Source organism: Serinus canaria, chromosome 1 (assembly GCF_022539315.1).
Source record: "Serinus canaria isolate serCan28SL12 chromosome 1, serCan2020, whole genome shotgun sequence".
Taxonomy (NCBI): Eukaryota; Metazoa; Chordata; class Aves; order Passeriformes; family Fringillidae; genus Serinus; species Serinus canaria.
Window position 1 is genome coordinate 76,094,860 of NC_066313.1, and position 24,579 is coordinate 76,119,438.

Sequence of the window (24,579 nt, forward strand, 5' to 3'; positions counted from 1 at the left end):
GATCGCACTTTACACGGCAGCATGGCAAAATGGGAATCTGAATAACATCGCTGCCTGTTGCATCTTTTCTAATTACAACAGCATTGTAAACACAACTGGGCGCTGATATAAATAGAGCTGTAGATACGCTGTCATGTGGGTTGTAGGAGAAAATCCTTAGTGTGCTGTTGTATTAAATGATGCATCCTGATTGACAGCTACCTTGAGACTGCGCTGATGGAGTTGTCAAAGCATTGTGCGACCGCGCTGCTCCGGCGGCGGCAGCTGCGGCCGCTGCGGCTCCCGCGCCGCCCGCCCGCCCGGCCGGGAGGACATCGCCGGCTCTCCCTCCGTCTGTCTGTCCGCTCCTGGCCCTGCCCGCTCGGCCTCCGTCTGCAGCGGAGGGAAGCTGCTTTTTGCATGGCTTTAACCCTTGGTAGGTTTCTCTAGAGTGTTAATTATGTATCACACAAGGAATGGAAAGTGGGAAGTGCGGCTGAATTGCAAGTCTAATTAAGTTTCTGCTGCTGGAGTGTGTACTAGGTGGTGGTGAGGCTCCTCTCGGTTTTCTTTCCCTTTTGCTGCTGCTAGAGGCTCATGATTTTTGTGACTGTTTTGGTATTTTTATTGTTGTTATTTTTTTTCATTAGCTGTCTCTGTAGCAGTTTGAGTGTTTGCTCCTCCACTAGACTAAAAGTGCTGTTATTTTGTGCAGGTGTTAATGCCAATCCTCACCACCACCCTGTGGAAGCAAATTAGCTCTAGAACTCGGAGCTCGGGGGAAAAAAATGTGATTTGCAAAATGTCCTTTATCTCCTTGTTCAGTAAGGAGTCCTTGACTCTGAAAGAAGGTGGTGTCTGACATCGTCGAGTAATATGGAATAAATAATTTTCCTGCTTGGATGTTGTGGTGGAAATCTTATCAAGGGTATGGTCATGATGTTGACGTGTATAATGGTTAATAAAAAAGGCAGCGTGCTCATTGTATTTGGAACTGGAACATTGCTCCGTGTTGCTTCCACTGAAAACAGAATAATGTACTCGAGTGAATTGATGACGTCAAACCACAGGTGACAACAGTGAAGTGACTTGAGGCAGGACGTGGATTAGGAATGCTGAAGGGAAATTACATGACCACAGTTAATACATTTCACTGGTTCCAAACCCGAGACTGTGAGGCTAGTGAAAATAATGAAGACACAGAGCAGACAATTTCTCTCCTGAAACCTGAGCTACGTAAGATTTTCACCCTTCTGACCACAGGAATGACAGACATTTGAAAAACATGGTTGAACATTTAGGTAAAGCATGCTGAAAATCCACATCTGGTCAGCAGTCCAAACACTAACGTAAGTAACATATGGGTAGTGATTACTCTATAAAATCTCCAATGGAGTTTGAACATTTACAGCTTCTGGGGACATGAGTTTCAAGTGTACAGGGAAGATCATATTTAGTAAACTAATGTGAGGGGTAACAGAGTGCAATTTTGAACATTTTAGTGAAGATATGCCTAATATTCTAATGTATGTGGTAAGGGAACCATAGCTGTGCAAACTACAGAACTTTTTTTATGCACAGATGGGGCGAAATATGCCCTGGCCATCTTTTTTGTAGCAGTCAGTCTACTTGCCTCCTGACTTCGGGGATCCATAGGGAATGTACTGACAAAAAACAATCCACAAAACCTGAGGTATAATTTTCACTGTATTTGGTTTCTTCTCCCCTATCCCCACCCTGTATTGCTATTACTGCACCTATTTGTGTTCTTATTTATGTCATGGAAATTTGGTAGTAAGAGGCAGTTTTGCCTTTCACATAAACATCTAATTTAGTGGGAGAGGTAGGACAGGATGTGCTGTTACCCTTAGAAAACAAGTAACATCCTTTTTCCCTACTATAATTTTTGTCAACTGACTGTGGACTCCAGTGGTCTGGTGGAAAAGAAACACCTGTTTTGTGCCATCAAAAGCTGTCTGGCTCCTTTTGGTACTGCTTTATTGACTTTACTTTGGCTGGCAGAATTGGGCTTTGAAACCCTGCAGAGTGGAGCAGTGGCTGGTGACAAGTACTCATCAGTGCAGATCTGATGGCTAGCAGATTTCCCTGCTCTTCAAGTCCACCTGCAATCTATTTATGACTCCAACAAATGTTTCTTCTGTTTTAGGCCAGTGGAAACCTCCTGGTCTCTATAACCCCAACTTAATGACCTTCCCCAATTTACACCCCTTCTTTCTCCCATCTCCTCCTCCTTCTGAGCATAAAGGAAGAAAATCAGAACCTCATCCGCACTTGGTTAGCAGCATATCAAAACTTCTGCTTCCTATGTTCAGCATTGTTCTCACTAAATCAAAGGCATAGCAGCAGCGTTGGTCATGTAATGAAAATATGTGGTATTTTCTTAATTGTCTTTGTTGTGGCAGCACTGGTGGGCATTGTTTGACGTGGTCTTCCAGAGAGTCCTGTGGCTCTCACTAGGCTGCAGGCAGGGTTGGGTGAACAGCACCCTGCACCCCACTGCACAACTCCTCTCCAGGGATAAGGAGCAGCATCACAAAGGGATATTTATGCAGGTATTTAGTGGGGTCCAGCCAGCAGCAGAAATACATCAAAGGTAATCTTAGAGAAGGAACCTTTCTTTGCGCTATGTCTTTTTATATTCTGAAAGGTCATTTGTGAACCAACTGTACCAAAAAAGGCCTTTCCCCAGAAGTTTACTGTTGTTATTTTTTACTTTTTGATTACAGTAACTTGCTTATCCCCCAAACAGACTAAAGAACAATAAACAAATACAAAAGGAAAAGGAACAGCTCATCAATAACAAAGACCTGCGTTTTAAAGCTTTGAGAGTACTGACTCTTACATCTCACTCCAAGCAAAGCAGGAGTCCTGCAGAGAAAGGAATCTAAAAGATATGAAAATTATAAAGATAGTAAAAACAATGTTTGGTAGGGATATTTTAGCTTGGTGTGGGGAACTGAGCTTTAAAGTGCAGCATACTGAGGAATGTGTTTTTTCCCCCACTGCTGAATGTTGTGAAGCGCATAGGGAATTCTGTATTTCAACCCCTGTGAAATACTGTAACCTAGATGAATGCAGAAGGTCTGGCTTTCTCTTCAAGTTTAAATTTGAAATTGGGCAGCTCAGGAGTGTTAATGTAGCTTAAAAAAACTAAATGGCATCTAAACCTAATCCTTTGAAATCATATCAAAATAGCTGCTTGGAAGAGGCAACAATACAGTCCACAAATATAACTTATTTCTGCATTCTTCCTTTTTTTATTTCTTTTTTTAAAAAAAATATTTTCAAACTCTGACTACAAAGAAGACACCAGCCATGGATACTGAAACTGTGCAATTTGTTGTAATTATATTCCCCCCCATAGATTTAATGAAGGACTTTTAAGTACAATTTATCTTTGATAAATAGTCCCTCTGCACAGAATGTTTATTAGATTGACAGCAGAATACACTCTGCAAGCTTTTTTTCCTTGCCACTTATGACTCAGATGAATTTTAATAGGAGTAAAAAGCTTTTATTTGCACAGTAATTTCACTTAAGGATCATATCCTTCAGAAACTGGCAGACACTTGTATGTCTTGATTGCAAACCAGACACTCAAGAGTAAAGAAACATGCATAAGATGTTATTATTTGACTTGTCACACTGCTGCAATTCTATTTGCAGCTTATGTCACCAATTCTCCTATGGGCATCGCCCGCCGTGTCCCTGCACACGGAGCGTGTGTCCGCGTGTGCTCGCACACGTGCACCTGGAAAAGGAGCCGCGATCAGCCTGGACGCGGTGCCTGGAGCTGGGAGAGGGCTGGCTGTGCTTTGGGGTGGAAATCCTGAGCGCCACAGCCTCAATGGCCATGAGGATGCCTGCGGGAGCCTTGGGGGTTAAAGCTGCTTTCTGCATACAAAATGGTGCTGGTTTCCCCGTGCCACGCAGTTGTGACCGAGGCACACGGCTGGGAATGGTCCTCAAATTTTGGGGTGCCACTTACAGCTCTTGGGAGCATCGCTGGGGCGTTTTACTACTCTTACTGGGCTGTGGTGGCAGGATCGGTTCATGTCACTGTTTGCCTCTGTTTCCGCTTAGAAGCGAGTATTTCTGAGTGAATGGCTACACTTCATCTCACAAAATGTTGTGTGCCCGCACACCATTTATGGAGGATGATAATCCTCTGTTGCGTTGTTTTAATTCGGCTTTGAAAGCTGCATTTTAAAGATGTCACTGCAGAGTTAATCACCTTTTGCATGTTTTTCTAAATACCTTGTTGTGCTTCCTACAGAAGCAGAAGGTAGAGTCCCCCTTTACCTTCGCCAGAAGGATATCGGATTTTTTCTGTCCATGTAAAAATGAAAAGTAAAGACATTTTATTGTTAATAAAACAATAGCTAATTGTTTTGGAGGAAAACATACTGTTCCAAGCAAGGTGTTGAACTTTACATCAGCAAAATACGCATTTGAATTGTAAATGCCATCCGTCGGATGCTTATTATTAAAACCTTTGTTTAAATTATTGATGAAGTGCGGTGCTGGCCTTCGCTCGGTGTGTCCTGGCGAGGCGCGAGTGTCGCACAGAGACCTGCTGCCATCTACTGGCTCCGTGCGCTCCCTCCCGGGTGCCGTCCGTCCGTCCGTCCGTCCGTCTGTCTGTCTGAGGGCAGGGAGCTCTCCAAGTAAAGTCAAGTTTTTCAAGACTAAAAGCTCTGGGGCCAACATTACTCCAGACAATATTTATATGCCTTCCGAAGGGTTTCGTTTAAAGGGATGCTTTCACCTGAGGCTCATCATATTCCCCTCTGATTTTAATTGCTATAAAACATACTAGAGAAAACAACACTTTCTCAAGATAGGTAATGGCTGCTGAATGGATTTTATTGCAGATAAAGCATATTCAATACATCGAGGTTTGATTGTTATGCTTATGCATGAAAAATCACAACTGAAATTGAATTAATAGGTTTTGATTGCAAAATCTGAGCAAATTACTAACTTCAAACATTAAATACATGGTAAATGTTTAAAAGGTAAACATAATGTTTAAGATCAGTCATGTCATTGACAGTCTGGCAGACTTTCCCAAAAGGTCAATTTCCAGTTCATCACTGCACTGGAAAAGAATCCCTTGATATTCCTTATCCACCAAAGATAATGTGCAGCAAGCATAAGGTCATTTCTGTTTTTAAATTTGGATCTCCCCTCTCTACGCCCAATTTTAAAATGAGTCTCACATCTCCTTACTGTACTCGATTCTTTGGTTTTATGTGCACTTTGCTGCAGACTGGGGTTGCATATTTTTCTTTCTACATCCTGAAAATGAAACTCTGAATAAAGATTTCGAACTGTTTTTTAGACACTCCCATGAAGAACAGCTAACAGATGTATTACATAAAAACATAAAATAGTGCAGGTTATTGCCTGGAATTCACCAAGGTACAGTTTTCTAAACCAGTCCTCTTCCTATTCTTTAGTACAAATTGCAAATACTGACGAAGGTTGCTGCGGAGCTGAGCAAGTACATGCCAGAGAAAGCAGCAGAGGACACCTCCAGCATTTTGAGATCTCCCATGCCTGGAACAGTGGTGGCAGTTTCTGTCAAGCCTGGGGACATGGTAAGAAATGTGTCTATATATCTGTGTTTTCATTATGTATGCCACAGAAATTTCACCTTGGTGCAACTGAAACTACAGGTCACACAGTGTGGTGTGAGGTTTTTTTGTTGTCTTGGTTTTGTTTCTTTTTTTTTTTTTTTTAATCACCTGTAGAATAAACTGTGGTGAAGGATATGTGCTGTTTTTAGTTTGAATTTTAAAAACTAAGAAGGAAAACCAATTCAAATTCAACTGGCTTTAAAAGAAAAAAATTTCAGCCTGGTACAAGTTCACAGCAGAAAAAGAGAGAGCTTGGTTTTGTATCCTAAATGCCTTGAGGGGCAGGACAGGTACATGGGAGAAAATGGTAAGTAAATTCACATAAGTGTGTGTGTATCTGTCTGTTTATCTATCTGTCTATCTATCTATCTATCTATCCATCTATATCTGTGTATGAAAGCTGTTAGTGCTAGCAGGAGGAAATTGTTGATTTTCTGTCCTGAAGTAATAAAAATATTACTTGAAAAAAAGGGAACATTGGACAGATATTTAACTTTACCTTTTTTTTTGTTTGTTTGTTTTGTTTTGTTTTGTTTTGTTTTTGTTTTTTAAGAAGCCCTGTCTTATCATTTTGCAAAACACATGAATTGGGAAATCTGTGCTGGGAATTTCCAGGCTCGTGTGGTACTTTTCTTGTGTTGCAGAAGGAATGAACTTGCCATACAGAAGGGCAAAGGATTATGCTGTTGCTCTTCTGGGGATTTCTAGTCCTTCTTACCTCACATTGAATTGGAAACAAATTTTTGTTTTAAAGTTGTGTATAAACACTGACTTGAACTCGGCTTTATATGAAATTCTACCACATTGTATCATATGTTATTTCTAAGGTCAAGGCCCTTATGTCTCATAACCACTGAAAACCAGGTAGTGAGTGCAGATACAGAACTATTGGAATCAGATTGTGCATATTAATTTTAAAGTGCTGTCGTCAGTTAAATGATGCCATAAACATGTATGTAGCACTTAGATACAAACAGAAGCTTCAGTTACAGGGTTCATAATTTATGGCAATGAAACCTAGATTTTCTTGAAAGATGATTCAAAAATGGAATCAAGATCTGAAATTCAAAATCAGGATTGCACTTATTACGTGGCAGTCATAGATCATGCTGGCAAGCTAGTATATTTGTTCACATTTTGCTATGATACACCTTTGGTTTTAAAATATGTGGTTGTTTCTGTCTGTACAGTGAAAACAGAGTCATCATGTTAATATAAAAGATCTGTAGGTGCCAATGTTTGTAGTAATGAAATAACTACATTTCAGAGGAAAAAGATCTAAGTTAAGCTGGTAAGAAATTAGAAATTCTTTTAGCTTCTACACTTAGCTTTCTTGTCTGTGATCTATACATGCACACATCTATACAGAGTTTAGATACTTTAAAACAAAAGAACAGTATTCAATTAAAATATTCTTTATGTCATGACATGGACAGAGGACTCTGCTTTCTTTGTCAAGGGCAAAACAAGTGGCTGAATGAGGACGATTGTAAGCAAATACTTTTTGTGAGGACTTAAGGGGAACATTTTTAAGTCAAGGATTTTAGGACTTTAAACATTTGTTTAATATTTATTTTTGAGAAGTTCATTCTAAATACTTCCAGCCTTCTTGCCTTGAAGAACAGTTCTTGTTGTCTTGAAAGAACATAATCAGTGAAGAAGGAGGCCAGAGCCTAAGGGATTTTAAGTAAATAAATAAATGAACCTCCCTCCACAAATCTACAAGTGGTGGTGTGCATCAGAGCACAAGTTGTTAAATAATGTGTGTGAGATTTCTTTTTTCCCTTCTCCTCTCCTGCAGCTTTTTGCTGGAGGCACTGAGTGGCAGAGCATTTGAACAGCATAATCTATGTTCTCCTGACCTGAGCTTGTCATTGCTAATTGTGTGGCTTTAATTGCAAAAAACACATTTGCGTTCTTGAAAAGGGTTTAGCTTAAATCCTTCCTTTTCAGGACTAGTGTCAAAACGTTAGGAAAAAAGCGAGCCAGCCAGCAAATGAGGGTAACATCAGCTATCGGCTCTGAATAAGCAGTGGGATGGTGGGATTCAGATTACTCCTCTTGGCTGTCTGTCACAAACCAGCTCACCCACTACATCTGCTGAAGGCATGATGGGCAGGGAACTGTAGCTCCTTGATAAATACAGCTCTTTTTGTTGCACTGCTTGGGAAAAGTCTAATTTCTTTAGTGCGCTGGAGAAATGGGAATTTAAGTAGCTCCTATTCTGCGTGCTTGCCACTGGGTTTGGCAGCTCAGATTTGCACGGTGTGTGGAAACAGCACAGCTGAAAAATGGGAGAAGGTGAGGTAGCTGTTCATCCTTCCCCTCAGGTGTTGCTGCTGCTAGCAATAAAGCTGTCAGGTTATAGCTACTCTGAGACTGCTTGCCCTAAGCTGCGAGCTGTGCACTACAGTGTTAGTGCAGCACAGTCCCTGTGCTCGCAGAGACCTGAGCTGAGCTGCCATCCCCCTCCTTCAGGTGTAACTTCACAAATGGTGAAAAAGCTCTGAGAGAGGCTCACTTCATCTTTGTGTGACTGGCCGTGCTTGCAAACCGTGTTTATTGCCCACGGTTCAGCTCCAGGGCACCGCGCCCGGCCAGGTAGAGCACATGGCGTTTGTTAGTCCCTCTCCGTCTTTCCTAGCCAAACGAGAGGGCAGTGCTGATCTCTGGGTTCCTTTTCCCCACCCGATGTGTCATTGTTTTTACTTGAAGCATAGTGTTCTCTTTTGGCTGCTGTTGCTGAGAAATACTTTGGTCTGGTGAAGCCTGATAGAGGATTGCGTGAGCATCCTCTATCCAGCTGGTCTGATAAGCAGTTTTCAATTCATTTTTTGCCAAAAGATATTGCATATGCAAGGAATTTATTTTCTTTTGTCTGTAAGATGATCTGTAGATTTTAGTAACACAGTGGGGAAGTGCTGTTTGTCATTTAGAGAGAAGCAGAACTTGTGATGCTGCCAATTTCTTTAGGTTTTTAGTTACTTTTGACTTTCTTTATTTTCCTTCATGTGATCAGAAGACTGTAATTAGTTGTCACTCAGTTATTCCTGGAAGCACAATGAAGGCACTCAGAAGCAGAAAGCAACATAAACAATGAAACAGAAATCTGGCTGACTAGAAAGAAGTTTAATATTATTTAGGGAGAGAAGATTTAAATTTAGATTACATTCCTCATTACACAGTCCCATTAACATAGGAAATATATCCCTTATTGGGGAATGAGGGTGTTTGTGTATTTGTTTTCTAAGTAGTTGTTAATGATTGTATGCATTAGGATGAAATTTGGTTTTGGGAGAATTAATTACTTTCTGATTCCTCATGGTGCCATAGGCCAGAGAAACCACTGGACTTCAAGAGTCCAGGGAAGTAATTCACTCTGTTTTCACTAACCCTGGGGGCAGCACAAGCCAGCCCTGGCAGCACACAGCAGGATTTTTATGCCAGAGTCTGGAGATGGCACTACACATAGTTCAAATCTCAACACAGCTACCACAAAAACAGCATGAAAACCACTAAAGCTGCACAAATTCTTTTATTTACTCAGAGGGCAGGACATGGGTGGGCACTTGAAAATACTTCTTCTTTGTGTTGAGTTGTTTGGTGTGGTTTTTGTGCATGTAGGATTCTGTGCACTGAAAGTGCAGGAGTGGGGAAAGCTCTAGATCCTAATGGTTGCACAGGTAAAGCAGTGTTGTTGTTCCTAAAGCAAACACACCCAAAGTGTTCCCACTACTGATTCCAAATTTGGTAGTCTGAACTGTCCACAGCAACAAAGAAAGATCTTTGCTATATTTTCACCTTTGAACATTGCTTTTGCTTTTTCAGTTTTCTGTCTTTCAGGAATGCAAAGGTGTTTTTCTTTTAGCTGTATGTTTCTCTTGGTTGTTGTTACTAAGCTGAGCATTGGTCAATAAGCTAATGCCTAATACCTGGCAGCCTAAATCACTTTAATGATTCCCCACAAACACTCAAATATGTAAAGGAAAGCAGCCCTGGGTGAACACCCCAATGCTACTGAGTCTTTAAGGACTGCAGCCAAAAGAAGAGGACAATGAATTATTGTCACCAAAGTTTCTAAATTGCCTCTCTTTCCAGTAGATTAAGATTACTCCAGGTTTTGGAAGTTATCAAGCCATTTTTGTAAATGTACTTTTCTCATACAAAAATTCCTTATGATTTCAGCTAGTGTAGCTATGGGCATTAATGCTGCATGGGATGAATTTTTTCCTACCAAAATGTCAGCTGTTAAATGTAGATGCTAGTTGTTTCATTAATTTCAAAACAGGGTAACTTGAAGGCTGCTTTTTTTGTTGTGTAACTTACAAAAGACACTACTGTGTTCCCACCTTTTAAAAGTAATTAAAGAAAAAAGTTATAAACTGCATTCATCTTTCAGTTCAGCAGCATGCATTTTATTTCAATTTCTCTTGTTATTCTTTAGAAGAATAGTTTTAAAAAAAATCTTTATTCATGATTTTCCATCTCACAAGCCTTGGGAACTTTTTGCTGTGGGAAAATATGTTTTGTTTGACCTCTATTGCTGAAATGCTCACTACTAAAAAGCAAAACAAAAGAGATTTCTAAATTCTGATTGTCACTACTTCATTCATTCGTGTGAAAGAAAAGGTGATGTTTTAACCTTACCTGTTGCCATCAGGCAGCTGTGTGTTGTTTAAAGTTGTATTTTCCATTCAGACCTCAAAATACTATTAAAAAAAAAAAAATTAAAAAAAACCCCTCTTATACTAATTGGAATTTATATCAGAGAAACAACATCCAGGTTAAAACAGAATAAATGTATTTGCTTAAGTTTCACATTCCATTTGGATAAATATGGTATCAATAATTTAGTAAGATATTATTTAATTCAAATACTACTTTTCTCTTGTGTATGAATGTTTTTTTCTTTTGTTGTCTTCCCTTTTTCTTTCCATTTTCCTCCTTTCCTCGCTCCTGTTCTTAAGAGCAAATATAAATTCCACTTGTCAGTTGAAGGGAATTTGCAAACTTGACAGATAGTTTTTATGATTCCATGTATTTGACAATTTTCTTGGGGTTTATCTTTTGGGGGAAAAAACCCTGTTGATAAACAGGAAATGTTCATGGTTGTATAATATCCAGAGTAAAAGTTATTAGATATTTCACCATTCTTATTACATGGGCCCATGAGTAATAATTGTAGTTACATTGAAAAAAATTAACTATGATAATATTTCATATTGTATTTTTTTATATTTGACTTGATAAAAAAATTACTAAATATTTTATGCAATTGCACAGTGTCATACTTTTGTTCCAGTACAGTGTAACTAAGAAGGAAATCCTATTATAAGTTAGAAATAGTCAGTATAATTAAAGTTTCCTCCTAGGAGAAAAAAAGTTACCAATCCTTTCAGAAGAATTCATACAATTTTTTTATTATTATTATTTTGATGTGCATTGCCTTTTCAAGTAATAAACAACTTTTTAGCTGTTACTAAAATAAGTTGATTGATACAGATTAGGCTGAGTTAGCAGAAGAATAGCCCCAGAAGTGCTCTGCCTGAATATCACTTGCCCAGCAGCCTGGGATGGCAGAGGCAGTTGGGGCAGCGTGTTTTGGATAAGTGGGAGTACAATGACCAGTGCTGATTGCTGTCAGGGGGACATCAGTGACCTTTAGTCAGAGGTCAGAAGATGTGGGATGTGCAATGCTCAGCTTCATTCCTTAAAGGAGTGTGGCAAAAAAAGTTTAGTAATGATTTGTCAAGTACTATTAATTGCTGCTAATTATATTTGCAGTTCTATAGCTATGGTTTCAAAATTAATTTGGAAAGAAGAGAAAACTTGCACTAATTATTTTACACGATAATGGACAATGCCAAGGAATTGCAATTGCTGCTTATCCAATTCCTCTTGATTTGTTTTCTTGTTGGATGCTGGCTGCCAGATTGCCAATAAGTCAGAGAAAAAAAATCTGGGAAGGGAATGATACCAGCATGGACTAAGTTTAAACAACAAATAAACAAACAAAATTCCCAGTATCTTCATAAATAGTGAATGCATACTTAATTCACTGCTCAGTGATTTTGCACAAGCCCAAACAAGGTGCATGTTGGCAGCTATTTTGCAGAAGGCTACAAGAGAGGATAACTCTCTTTCATAAGGCACTATCTTGCATTGTCCCTTTCCACTTAAAAGGCTCAACAGGGACATAAGCTGCAGAATAGTGGAAATTGTGAGTGATGTTTACTGGTGTCTTCCCAAAGATGAGGAAGGAGACACCAATAAAACACAACTCTCACTTCACTTTTAACCAAATCTAAGCTCGTATTTGCTTCGGGCTGTCATTGTTTTTTTCCACTTCAGCTCCAAGAGCCTTACAAATGTTCCGCATCAGAGCACCTGTGTTCTAAATATAATGGTCTTAAAAATGTAATTGAGGGATTTTCACTTTTGTAGGCAAATCAGCAGGGTTGATATTGATCTGTCTTTTTAGGGAGCCACAGTGCACCAGAAGGTGATACTGTAGAGGGCCCCGTAAACCCTCGGAGCCTTCTGTCTAATTTGGCAGAAAAACACAGAATGTCGGACAACAAAAGAACGATCCGATTCCGTAAGAAATCTTCATCCCTCCCACCTCCTTTTCACAAGACAAAAAAAAAGAGACTTAATTTTTTCAGCTGCACACAATGATTTGGTGCTCACTCTTGCATTGAAACAGTTGCTGTCAAAACAGGCAGGAAACAGTTTTCTTTTAATTGCTGAAATCATTCGGAAGTGCTTCATGCACGGCTTCTATACAGCAGATGCTGTGCATTAATTGGCCTGTGTAGGGCTGACCCAGGGTTCCTTGCAGCGGGCCCAATTTTAGGCAGAGGGTTTAAATAGCTTATTTCTTATTTTGTATAACCTGGCGTACATTATGAGCGCGCCTGCACGTGGAGTATTTCATGGTCTGCAGTTTCTAATGTCATGTGGGTTTCAAAACCTGTGCTTCTCTGGTAATGTACTAGCAGCAGGTAAGCTCTAAATACCATCCATCAGGAGCTAATTTTTTATCCAGATATTCCAATGACTGATGAACCTGTCTTTTGTATGAATGTTCAGCACAGGAGAAAGCCATATGCCCCTGGCACTGGTTCCTATGCATTCTTTACAGTTTGTGGGGAGGAGATTAAGGAAAAAACAAACCCTTACATTTACATGTCTTTCATTTATTTAGCAGTTAGCACTTTCTAAAATAGCTTTAGTATTTTTTTTTAAACAGTGAAAAGAGATTTAGGTCTTTTAAAGCAATCTGACTACCACTACTCATTTTCTTTATCAGGAATATTACTGCACACGCTTAATAGGGAACCTTGTTTTGCTACTCCCCGTCTGTTCAAAACAGACCTTAGCCCATTAGAAGGTCCTCCCTTGTGTGGGAAGACCACAGCTGTTACTGTAAATCTCATCCAGTAACTGTATCACCCCCATTTTGTGGCTCTGAAGGATGAAATTGAGAAATGGAATACTGTGCAGTCATCCTTTACATCTCCAATTTTAGGCCTTTGCACATCATTTTCATGCTTTTATTCCAAATCAAACAACATTAGCGAGCAACACCACTCTCTGCTAAATGCCTGGTGTCTAAGCAGCACCTACAATCTTTGTTTTTGGAGGATTTAGGATTGGGAGGCAAGTTGGGGTTTTGTTGTTGGTGGGATTTTTTAATTTTATTTTTTTAATAAATAAACTCTTTTCTTTCCTTTTCCCCCCACCAAATCTCTCTTAGTCCCCAGAGTTTGTCAGAAGCAGAAATCCAGATGGTAGTGAGGTGCCTAAGATGGAGGATGCTCTGTTATGCCTCCAAAGAGGAAGTGGGAGCTCAGCATGGCTTACAAACACAACTTTAAAAAGGCTTCTGTTTCTTTAAATCCTTCTGAATAAAGTGGATCTAACTTCTTGTGAAGGATATTGGGGGCTTTAATCAGAAATAAGAAGTGGTTTAAATCATTAGCACAACAAAGCAAACTATAAGCTTGAAGATAAAAGTCTCAGGGGAAAGAGTCCTCTGAAAATAAATGGGACTTGATAGATTTCCATATCATTTATAACTTCCCTTAATTACACTTGGAAGACTTGCCAGTAAAACTGGAAAATTGGCAGCCTATATCCATTATAGTAATTTTGCCGACCATGGCAAGCAGCTGGCTTTACTGGATTTTATTTCCCATCACTCACAATTAATCATCAGCTGGAGATGTCTGAAACTCCTCAAAACGTAGCAATACTGTGTGACATTCAGGCCTCCTTAAAATGCTGAAATCTGCTGAGTAAATGGGCCGAGTTCCCCTTCCAGCGAACTCATTTTGGTGCGAGGCAGGCTGCCGGTTAATGAGTGCCACTTCGATAATCGGATGCGAATGTGAACCCTGACCTCGTGTCAAAGGAGAGGACGCGGCAAGCTGGATGAAAGATCGGGGATTCAGATCTGCAAACTTTACACCAATTAGACGCAGAGCGGGGAAATACATCAGCGCCCACTGGGTTTATCAGAAAGACTTGTGGGGCTTGTGACCATTTTGTAAGCCTAACATGGGAGACGTCCTGTCACAATCATTAAGTCTTTATGCGATGACGCACCAAAGTCTGCAGAAAGCGCACCATATTCACAGAGATCCCGTGCTAGCCCTGCCCTCGGCCGTGCGCCGTCTTCTCGTGCTCCTGAGCTCTAAAGAGCCCTAGCTCTGAGTGCGATAGTCTTTGTGCTCCTCATGTAGGTGCAACGGGAGCAGGTCGGCCCTGCTGCTTCCCACGTTCCGCTTCCACCCTGTGGCGTGAGTTGCTTGGTTGGGAAATGACTGGAGACAGTTCCCTGTCCTGTGTGTAACCTTTTGGCCAGCGGAGGGAACAACCACCGTGCAGTCTCCGAGTGACTCAAACAGCACCATTGGCTGGTCCCAAATTCACATTGCAATTGTTAGCAGCATCGAGATGTTAAGTACCCTCCTCTTCAATGATCTTTTTTCTTCCTTTCTTTTTCCTCTCTCTTTTCTGTTTCTTTTTCACTTTTCACTCTTTGAACTGCACCATGCAGAAATAAAACTCTAAAATGCAGACTGCAGTTCGAGCAGTTAATCACTCATTTATTTTGATATACCAAGCAATGTAAAGGTCGATTTGTCTGTGGTGTAACTCTCTGGAAAAGATACCTGAGATTAATTTCTTTTAAGAAAAGGAGCCCTTTTACTTTACTTGGTTCAGAGAAATGAGATTTTTTTTTTGTTTGATTTTAGTTGGCTGTTTTGACAGATTTGGGTCATCATTGAGACCTCTCTAAATGGAAATGTAAAGATGGTGGTTTTCACTGTTTTACCATCCACTGAAAGAAATAAATTATAGAATGAAAATACAGCATTAAAAGTGGTCCAGTTCAATCCTTAAATAAGTTAGACAGCAAAACTTGTACACATCTCTGTGGTTTTCATTTGCAGGCTAAATAACAGGCAAAATGAAATGTGCAATTATGGAATGAAAGAAATTGGACAATGCCCAAAAGACTGAAAAAGAGGAAAGAGAGATACAAGTGCCTAATTTTAGGATTTGTCGCTTTTCAGCACAATGAGTGGAGCTGTAAAGGTTTAACATAAGAACAGTAATTAAACTTCTGTGCTTAAGTGACACTTGCACCAAGATAATTTTCAACAAATTGCACATCATCAGAAGGACTGCCACAGCATTTTCACATGTGGTACCTGCTGAAAGTGCCTCCTTCCTTTCAAATTAGTAAGACTAGATGTGAACTGGATACTTTGACTATAAGTTTTGTGGGCTGAGGGGTTTTTTTCCTTCCCAGACACTGTGTCCTTTGTCATCAACCCCAGCATGCATTATATAAAACACAAAAACTTTATTTTTGAGAAAGAGGGGAAACTGGGAAGAAATTCAGATTAAGGGATATTTCCATCCCACAATCACTAACACTTCCTGCCATTTTAGCACCATACTTTAGATCTACTGAGACAATTTCATGCTTTTCCCATATATGTGTTTCCAGAACTCTGTTTAGATAATTGCTGACTGGTTTATTTGCACACCATCCTCCTGATGAAGCCACGTCACAGTTAAATGTAACTGCTCTAGGAGAGAGTTTCTTGTGGCCTTGTAATTAGGCTGCTGAATTCAGATCTGTTGTCCTTAGCATCTCAGTCTTCAGCAATCTCTAGAGGCCTGTGTTCTTGGCTCTCTGATAGCAGAGCTTAACCAGAGGGTGGCAAAGTTGCTTCTGAAATGCATATTTTAATAACAGCATTATTAAAAAAACCTCTTCCAACAAAATTTCTTGCCTGTTTTTTTCCCTTCTCTTTGAATCCAAAGTAGATATTCATCGCTTCCTCATAACCTCAGAAATGTTTGGAAAGTTCAGAGCAGATGGAAGAAAAGTAATGAGGTAGGGAAAAGGAGAGGAGAAGAAAGGAAAGGTAGAGTGAGCTGCTGGGACAAGGCTATGGGCAGAGCAGCAGGTGTGGAAGGAAGGAGACAAAAGACAGGGAAAGGGAATAGAGGGGAAATAACAAGTCTTTGATACTATTCACCAAACTGGACACCTGCTAATGACTTAACTGCTTGCCTGAAGCTCAGGATGGAATTTCTGCAGGTTAAGTGTTGGGTTTTGGTTATTCTCTGTATCCAGTTAGTACACCATATTCCCACAGCAAATGCTTTCCATATTTACCCTCCAAAACCTCTCATACTGTTGTTGCCAATCTGTTGGAGAAAGGGCGTGTAATCACCTTTTAATGTAATGGTTTTTGTTTTGTTTTGCTCAGAATCCATAGGCAGATATCAGTGCTCTTCAGTCAGTGAAAAAATAGCTTTATTTAATTTTTTGGCAAGTTCTTCATTCAATGTACATTTGATCTCTGATTTCACATCTGTCTGTTAGTACATTCCTCCAAAGTGGTACATACTTGCTCTTAAAGATGTATTATTCATTTTACATATAATTAGAGAAATATATCTATGTGTATATATATATATGTGTATTTGTGTGTATATAAACAAACATTTTGTTGGCACTGGCACATATAACAGGGCATAAACCAGATTTCTGCAGGTTTCAGATTACCCTGTTTCATGAAACTTGGACATCAGAGTGAAAGCCTCCCAAACTTGCTGAGATAATGAGGGAATAGCAGACTCCATCTGCAAAGGAGCCCAATGAAAAACGCAGTGGGCACTCGGAGCCAGGCATCCCATAGGAGTGTACAGGTCCTTAATCCTGACATGTAGGTCCTGGCAGCCTTCCTCCCTGGCATGCATCACCATTGGGGAATGACCAGCTGATTGCTGGGTTACACTGGGTAAATTCCAAATCCCTTGTTTTGCTTCTCGTGTTTAGGCAGCCTCCACAGCCACTGTCAAGCCTTGAGCAGCAGTTTCCTCTGTGCAAGGTGGTCCAAGACACTGGAGGGAGGATCTGACTGGGAGGCACAGGGAGCCCAGCAGAGCAGCCCAGTGGGTTCCTTGTGACCTTGAGCTTGCACATGCTTGCTTGCAAGACACAAACAGAAAGAGGAAACCTCAGTGTTTCCTTTGAAGAGCTCTGAGCTGTGGTGAAAGTGATGGGTTTGTCTCCACCGTGCCGCCCCCGTGGATGAGAGCTGGTGGCTCCTCACTGATGTGCTCCTTTCTGTCAGTCCAAAGTCATCAGCCACCATCAGAGGCTGCCATGTGCAAAGGTGACACATTCTCCTCAGCATCAGCCCACTGGATACTGCTGGACCTTCCAGCCCAAGTTCCCCTGGACACCTGCCAAGGAACTTTTGGCTTCTGCATCAGTATGAGTATCTGTGGGCCCTGCACCAGGGAAGCAAAGCAGAAGTTCCTTGGTCAAAAATGCACAAATTAGATTTTGCTCTGCATTTAATTGATGTTGAACTGTGGTGGTGTGAACTGTGGAATCTGGAGCTGAATGGATGGGATGGGATGGGAGAGGAGACTTTCAGGTTTGGCTGGGGTAATAGTTTTAAGTAGCTGATTTTTCCCCCCCCTTATTTTGTTGCCAATTTTGTAATTGTCATTTGTGTTGTGACTGTGTGACTGGCTGACTTGACTTGTGTCATGAAAGTCTTTATAGCATTTAATGAAATAATCCTTTTCTTTTCCATAAGAATCATCACACTTAGAACATTTTGAATCCTCTATTCTCATTTTGTACTGCTTGAATTTCATCAGGTTTCAGAAGGTCAAGAGATTTGTGTAATTGAAGCAATGAAAATGCAGAACAGTATGATTGCTGCTAAAACAGGCAAGGTAAGCCACCTTAGGTCACTTAAAACCATATGCAACTTGTCAACAGGATAGAATTTAAAAAGGAAAAAAGGAGGATTCTGGTTGTTAAGGAATTAAGTCTGATTGTTGTAAGTCTTTCAAAGCAAGGTGTCTTTAATTTTGTAACATTTGCATCTGCTGTGAATGCTGTTAAGTAGTTCCGAGCCTTAGATAGCACAGCAGGAAATAGTATTACTGGCTTCGGAAATTCATATAACTCTTTCTCCTAAATGATTTGTTTTCTGTGATGTTACAATGCCAAGTTGAATTGAAAGGTGTTGCAGACCATTTCTCAAAATTTCATCTTTCCAGAAAAGAGATCTCTTTGCCAGTTAATTATTTAATGGCAAATAATTTGTCATTTAAAAAAAACCCACCCAGAACAAGGCTTAGAAAGTGCTTTTGCAGGAGGGAGAAAACAGCAATTTTTTTTATTATTGTGACTGTTAAGTATCAAGCCTACATCTGCCCATTTGTTAAGCTTTGCAAGACTATGCATTAGCCTATCCTGCTTCTGAGGGATCAGCATTGCAGCACTGGAGCTGGGACTTTGCTGCAGTGTAGGATGTGCTAAAACCAGCACTCTGGGCAGGGGACTGCTTAAGCTTATGTGACAAGAGCATGCCCTAAACCCGAGTTGGTTCTGAGGACTGTCAGACCTCAGGTTGGGACTTCAGAGCATCCCTGTGCCAGATTATAATTCACAGCCTGAAACCATCACCAAGACGTGGCCCCTGTATCCATCCTTTCCAATGGGAGAGCATAGCGTGGATCTGTGTTATATATTCTCCTCTATTGCTGATTTCCTAACCTCCCCAAGCCCATCTCTGCCTGGGGTCAAGCCCCTCTGCTCTCTCTGAGGCACAAACCCCAGGGCAGGAGCCTTAAGCCCACATGGAGGCAGCAGGGAGCCTGACTGCAGGCAGGGATGGGGTTTGCCACTGGCAAGGTTTGCTGAGATCTCAGGATGGCTCTCAATGCCAAGGACTGTTTGTGTGTTTACAAGAAAGGCTTTTTTGGCTCAGCTCTAAAATTGTCACCCAGGCTGGGTCCCAGACTTGCCTCTTCCAGTGCATCCAGTGCAAAATTGGGTCTCAAGAGAAAAAAATACTGAGAGAAGGAGTACGTTCCCTTCCTTTTGCTCTAACATTGCCACTAAATTATTTTATTTCATGCATTAATTTCTATATAATTTATTTTCTCACTTGATTAATATTTCCAAGCATTTAGTTTTTCATCTGCTGTTATTTAACCCCTTACTGCTGCTCTGTGCATTTACCCATTTTAACTAGTATTTGTAATTAAAATGCCATTCCCTCTCCCACCCACCCCATTTATTTTTCACTTTAACCTTCCCTTTCCCACCAAGGTGTTCTGCAATCCATGGGTCTGTTTCTTACCATCTTGCAAGTACTTCTCCTAATAATAAATATTTCCCACCTCACTCAGTACAGATGCCACATAAAACCTGTGTTTGGTTTATTAATCCTCCAAGGTAGGATGTGAAAGGTGCTCAGGCCATTCAGGAGGCCTCGTGTGCGCCTTGCAATGTCCCCTCGTGCGCCCATTTTAATCGCGAGCGCATTATTTGACCTTTAGAATGGTAAGAACTTGAATAAGCACAGAGGTTTTGGGCTGTGTAGAAATGAAGCTGCTAAACAGAATTCATTCTGTTCTGCAGTGCAAAGTCATGGCTCTGAGTGCTAAAATAACTTGGCCTCTCCACAGGAATGGGATGTTTGGCACAGGCTGTTAGTCCATGTTTTGATGCTTTGAAACTGTTTTGAAACTCAGTTCATTTGTCTTCAGCTGGAAGACGTTCCCATTTTCATTCCTGACTTGAATTCCTTTTCTGTATCAAACCCCATCTTCCTGTTTGTAATTGTGAGAAAAGTGGCTTGTTTTTATCTACTTTGAGTTTACTCCAGCTGCAGGTGGCTTAAAAATGAGAGAAAGCTGGAGATGAACTGGCGAGCCTCCTGTCTTTTCCAGGACAGCTGTGCCTGGGTCAGCACAAGGAGCCGGCCCCGCTGCACGGCAGAAATTGCTGGGGAGTTTGAAACACTGGTTAACTCTGATGTTTGCTGAACCTTGGCTTTGTAGAAAAAGAAAAGCAAGGGGTAGAATGTTTTTCACACTGCTTTCATCTCCTAGAAGACTGAGGCTCAGCAATTGGGTACGCTGCCCAGCTACTGATTTAGAAATAAAGCCCTTGTTTGTACGTATCACGCTGTCTTTGCCCGTGCTCAGCATCATTTCTGGAGTAGTGCTGTGAGTGTGCCTGTGCTGCAGAGATCGGCTTGCAGCCCACGTGGCTTCAGACTGTCAAACATGGATGTGGGCAACAGCATGTCCATCATAGCCTGGTACTTGGGGTATGCTGTGCATTTCCTTCAGGAGCCCAGGGTAGTGTTTGGATGATTAAAATGAGCTATCTGCTGAACAAGGATTTGGGCATGTCAGTGTGAGCTCTGAATTAATACTGGAAACAAGCTCTATACAGCTTCAAATATTTTCTATTGCTTCATGTGCTGAAAGGGAATTCAAACATGTTGCAGCCTTTTATAGAGGAAGTGAGGGACTAGTGTAAGATGTGTTTTAAAGGTCAGGAATCTGCATGGCAGTATTTCATATCATCTACAGATATAGTTGCACTTATTTTGACAGTAGTTCAGTTATGTTAAAGGATCCCAACTCAGATTTTTCCCAAATCATCTATCCCAGCTCTCTGAAGATAGAGAGAAACCAAACCCACTTCATGGCTGCAGTTCCAAAATTCTGCTATATTTGAAAACTGTAATTAAAGAAATGGTGGAATATTTCATTGCAACATCCCAACACGAGTATTGAAGAATCAGCCTGTCCTCTATTTATAACAAATAAACAGCAGTGCAACCAGGTGAAAAAAGGTGCATTCTCATTTTAAAATGTGGCATCTGTAGCTGACATTCAGGTCTTCAAGCAAACCTAATGGTAGGTGCCTGAATACCCCGGTGGGGTTGGACACCATTTGTCAAGCACTGGTCCACAAAACTCAGCTGGGCTCGGAGCACTGGAGGTCGAGCACTCAATGTCTCGAGGCCCTGGCAGCACAGGTGGATCTGTGTCCCTGGGCTGTCCTCAGGCTGCACAGGGGCCACCACCCTGTGCATGCAGACACACTGCTCTGTGCAACACCAACCACGTCAGCCACGCCATTTATCTCACCAGTCTATTGAGGAAGGGTCTAAATTCTGCCGTTTCTGTACCCTAGGTAAAAGCTGTGCACTGCAAAGCTGGTGACACCGTTGGAGAAGAAGATCTGCTGGTGGAACTGGAATGAAAGGTTGCCTCCACACCGTTGAATTAACTAAGCCTTTATTATTTTTATCTGTAAAGTAACATTAAGACAATTGAACACAAAAAACAGACAGTACTATGCACAAGATTTTATACAGGCATATTTACTGTATCAGTTGTTAAGACAGCAAACACAGATGTTAAATCTTGGCAACAGATCCCAGATTTTTACTTCCAGAAATACTTGTACATAACCTTTGTAATGCTTTGATTTTTCAGGATCAAATAAAATCAATAAAATACCATTTCTGCTTTGAAACAAAAGGAAAAGCCTCTTTTTTTAAAAAAAAAAAAAGAAAACACAGCAAAAGCCAAAATCTGATTTGTCTTCTCCACAGCAATGTCCCTGGTTTGAGGCCCCAGCCAGGCTGTACAAAATGGCTGGAAAGAATGAAAAATTAACCACTGAGCAGTTCTCCTTGACTCTGTGTAAGTACTGCACAAGTACCACCAATGGCTTAAATTCTGATCAGATTTATTTTAAATTAGGATATATATTTACTGAATTATTACTTATTAACTAATAATAAATTATTATCGAATTACTTATATTTTAAATACTTCTATATTATTATATTTTTAATGCTTTGTATAGATTAGATTTAAATTACAGCTCAGAGGCTTTATTTTGCTAGTGCAGATATTTGTCACATATTTTCATTTAAAGTTGTAAGGGAATTGTCTTCTTATATTCAAACTCTATATTCAATTTCCCCACCCATATCTTCTTGATGCTGATTACTGGATGCCTTTGCAGAAGGAGCTGGCACTGTTCTCAGAGGTCTTTAACTACCCCAAGGTACTGCTAAGAGCACATGCTGTCCCTCAGACCGGGCCTCCTCCTGAATGCTTACAGGAAAGGGAGACAAAGGGACCTCTCATTTTCTTGCCCAGGATGTGCAGAATCCTGCTATTTCCCAGAAAGAAACCCTCTGGCCAGAGGTGTCTGGGTCCTTTACTGGAAGGTAAAGGATGAAATCAGTTGGTGACAGGGCTGATGACTCATGTTCAACCAGGAAAGTTTGATTCTGCTTAAAACTTCTGACTGAAGAGGCATTCTTCCTGCTTTTGAGACACTGCTAATTAACTATATCACATGACTGAGGGGGAATATGTAGTCCAGGGATCTGATTTGGGAATTAGTTTATAAAACTCATCAAGATGAGGAAGGAGAGTGTTTGGATAGTACCTTTCAGTTTTTGCAGTTGGAGAAACTGAGGCAGGCATCCTCCAGATCTCCCTACAAGTCTCCTTACTGCCATCTTACCCCTTTCCAAAGCAGCAGAGTTCAGTCTCTGCAGGCTGCCCTAAACAGACAAGTACTGTAAAGAGACACAAGTATTCTACTAGCAAGTTACTTGTTTTGCTTTTTGCAGCAACATAAAAGCTTTTCTAAAGGAGATGCAGCAGTGCCTACTACTGCTAAAGTTTAGGCTGATTCCCTTCCCCGGATCTCCTCTGGCCATCATAGGGCTACTGGCAGTGAAGCAAAAGTACAATATTGTTCTTAATTGTATCCTTGCTGCATTTGATGGTACTTTGGCTCACTGCATGGCATACAATGCCTGCTCCCCTCCCTTTGGCAGCTTTACAATCTATCTGTACCAAACACTGCAGCTGAAGAAACATATAAGGCACAGGAGTATAACAACAGAAAGCCACGATTTTTCCAGATTGTACAGAAACCAGCACAGTTGGTTGGGTCAGGGAGACAACAGTCTTCTCTACATATATATTTTCCAATTTAAATGTTGCAATAATCACAATACAGGTCCTATGGGTATTTTTATAATGTATATACAATTTACCCACCCCTTACAAAACTCAGTTTGCATATGGTTGCAAGTTCTGCATTAAAATGCTTGGCAAAAAGTCACCTTGACAGTAAGTGCTCACAAGGGCTCCAGTGTAGATTTGCTTTTCCTGGTCCACAACAGCCCCCAAAACAGGCACACGCACACACACACACACACACACAGAGGCACACAGACACACACCCCCAAATCCTACAGTCACACAGTGAACAGAAGCAGAACCCAAAGTGCTTAGAATATAAAATTTAAAATACAGTTTTAAATGTAACTCTCCTATATTCTCTCAGTATTTCTTGACAGTGCCTTTTAAAACTAAACACGGTTTAAAAATACACCTTTCCATTCAGAAAGAAACCCATTGCAATGAATAATCTTTAAGAATAATCTTTACATTTTCTCCAGCAATTTCCTATTTGTCTAGAAGCACCAAGTTATCGGATCAGCTTTCCCTGTTTACATGCAGTAGCCTACCACATCCATTACAAGTCAATATTCAATAGGAGTTGTGCTTTACTTTGCAGACATTTAAATCAGTTTCAATTTTTGTCAATTCAGGGAAAAAAAATTAATCCCTTCCTCTGCCGTTCACTAACCTCCATTATTATGCACCAAGGCAAAGGGGGAAGTTGAGGAAATAATTAGACCCCAGACCCAATGTGCACATAGAGTTATTTTACACCTGGTGCAAACGCAGTTACCTGCAGCAGGCTGGGGGGGGCAGGACGACACTGACTGCCTGGGGAGGACTTCAACACTAGTGCCAAGACTCCTGGGTTGGGAAGGTTACGAGAGCTCCTGCATTTTAATAACAAGGTATTACAGCTTTCCTGGAAAGGTTACCGAGCAACACCTGCTTAGCACTATGTCTTCGGCCAGGCTGCGTCACCTCCCGCTTCTACTCCCGGCTTTCCCGTAGGACGTAGGAGAGGCCGTGCTTCCCCGAGGAGTCGTAACTGTCATAGTAGGGGAGCCCGACCCACTCGGGCGGGAACGTGGCCGTGCTGTACACGAAGCACTCCAGGACGCCGTCGGCCGCTGCCCGCGCCTCTCCCGCACCGCCCTTCCCTTCCCACTCCACCACTTGGATCCTCATCAGGGTGCGCTGGTACATGTCTGGGCAGCCTTCGAACTCATCCAGGAACTGCAGCATCTGCTCATCCACAGAGTAAATCTCCCCAGCAATGTGGTGGCCTGTCCCCGGGATGTTCAGCATGTAAGGAATATTGTATTTCCCTGCGATCACCAGCGGGTACTTCTCCACCGTGTGGCCCCTTCCTTGGAATTTCGCCAGGCCTTTGGCCGTGTTGATCATGTGCTTGTAGTTGGGCTGGCCCTTCTTGAGCGTGCCGTAGACGAAGACACGGGCCATGGTGCTTGCAAAAGCAGCTGAAAGACAAAGAGGTTGATTATCCACAGGGCCAGTGCCCTGGAGAGCCACGGCCCTGCCAGGGCACCTCCTACACAAAAGGCTGTTCTGCCATGTG

The 24,579-nt window shown here is 41.2% G+C and overlaps 2 protein-coding genes across 2 annotated transcripts in view; one reads left to right on the forward strand and one right to left on the reverse strand.

The window, feature by feature from the left end:
* PCCA (propionyl-CoA carboxylase subunit alpha) overlaps window positions 1-21,526 on the forward strand; it is a 270,532-nt gene extending 249,006 nt beyond the window's left edge. The window contains exons 22-24 of the mRNA XM_050975683.1: window positions 5,463-5,603; window positions 17,847-17,924; window positions 21,196-21,526. Coding sequence (XP_050831640.1) covers window positions 5,463-5,603; window positions 17,847-17,924; window positions 21,196-21,264 — 288 coding nt within the window. The 3' untranslated portion in view covers window positions 21,265-21,526. The remainder of the gene's footprint in view (window positions 1-5,462; window positions 5,604-17,846; window positions 17,925-21,195) is intronic.
* Window positions 21,283-24,579, reverse strand: part of GGACT (gamma-glutamylamine cyclotransferase) — a 28,312-nt gene continuing 25,015 nt past the window's right edge. Inside the window, exon 2 of the mRNA XM_018908795.3 lies at window positions 21,283-24,481. Within this exon, the coding sequence (XP_018764340.1) occupies window positions 23,991-24,464 (474 nt within the window). The 5' untranslated portion in view covers window positions 24,465-24,481 and the 3' untranslated portion in view covers window positions 21,283-23,990. The remainder of the gene's footprint in view (window positions 24,482-24,579) is intronic.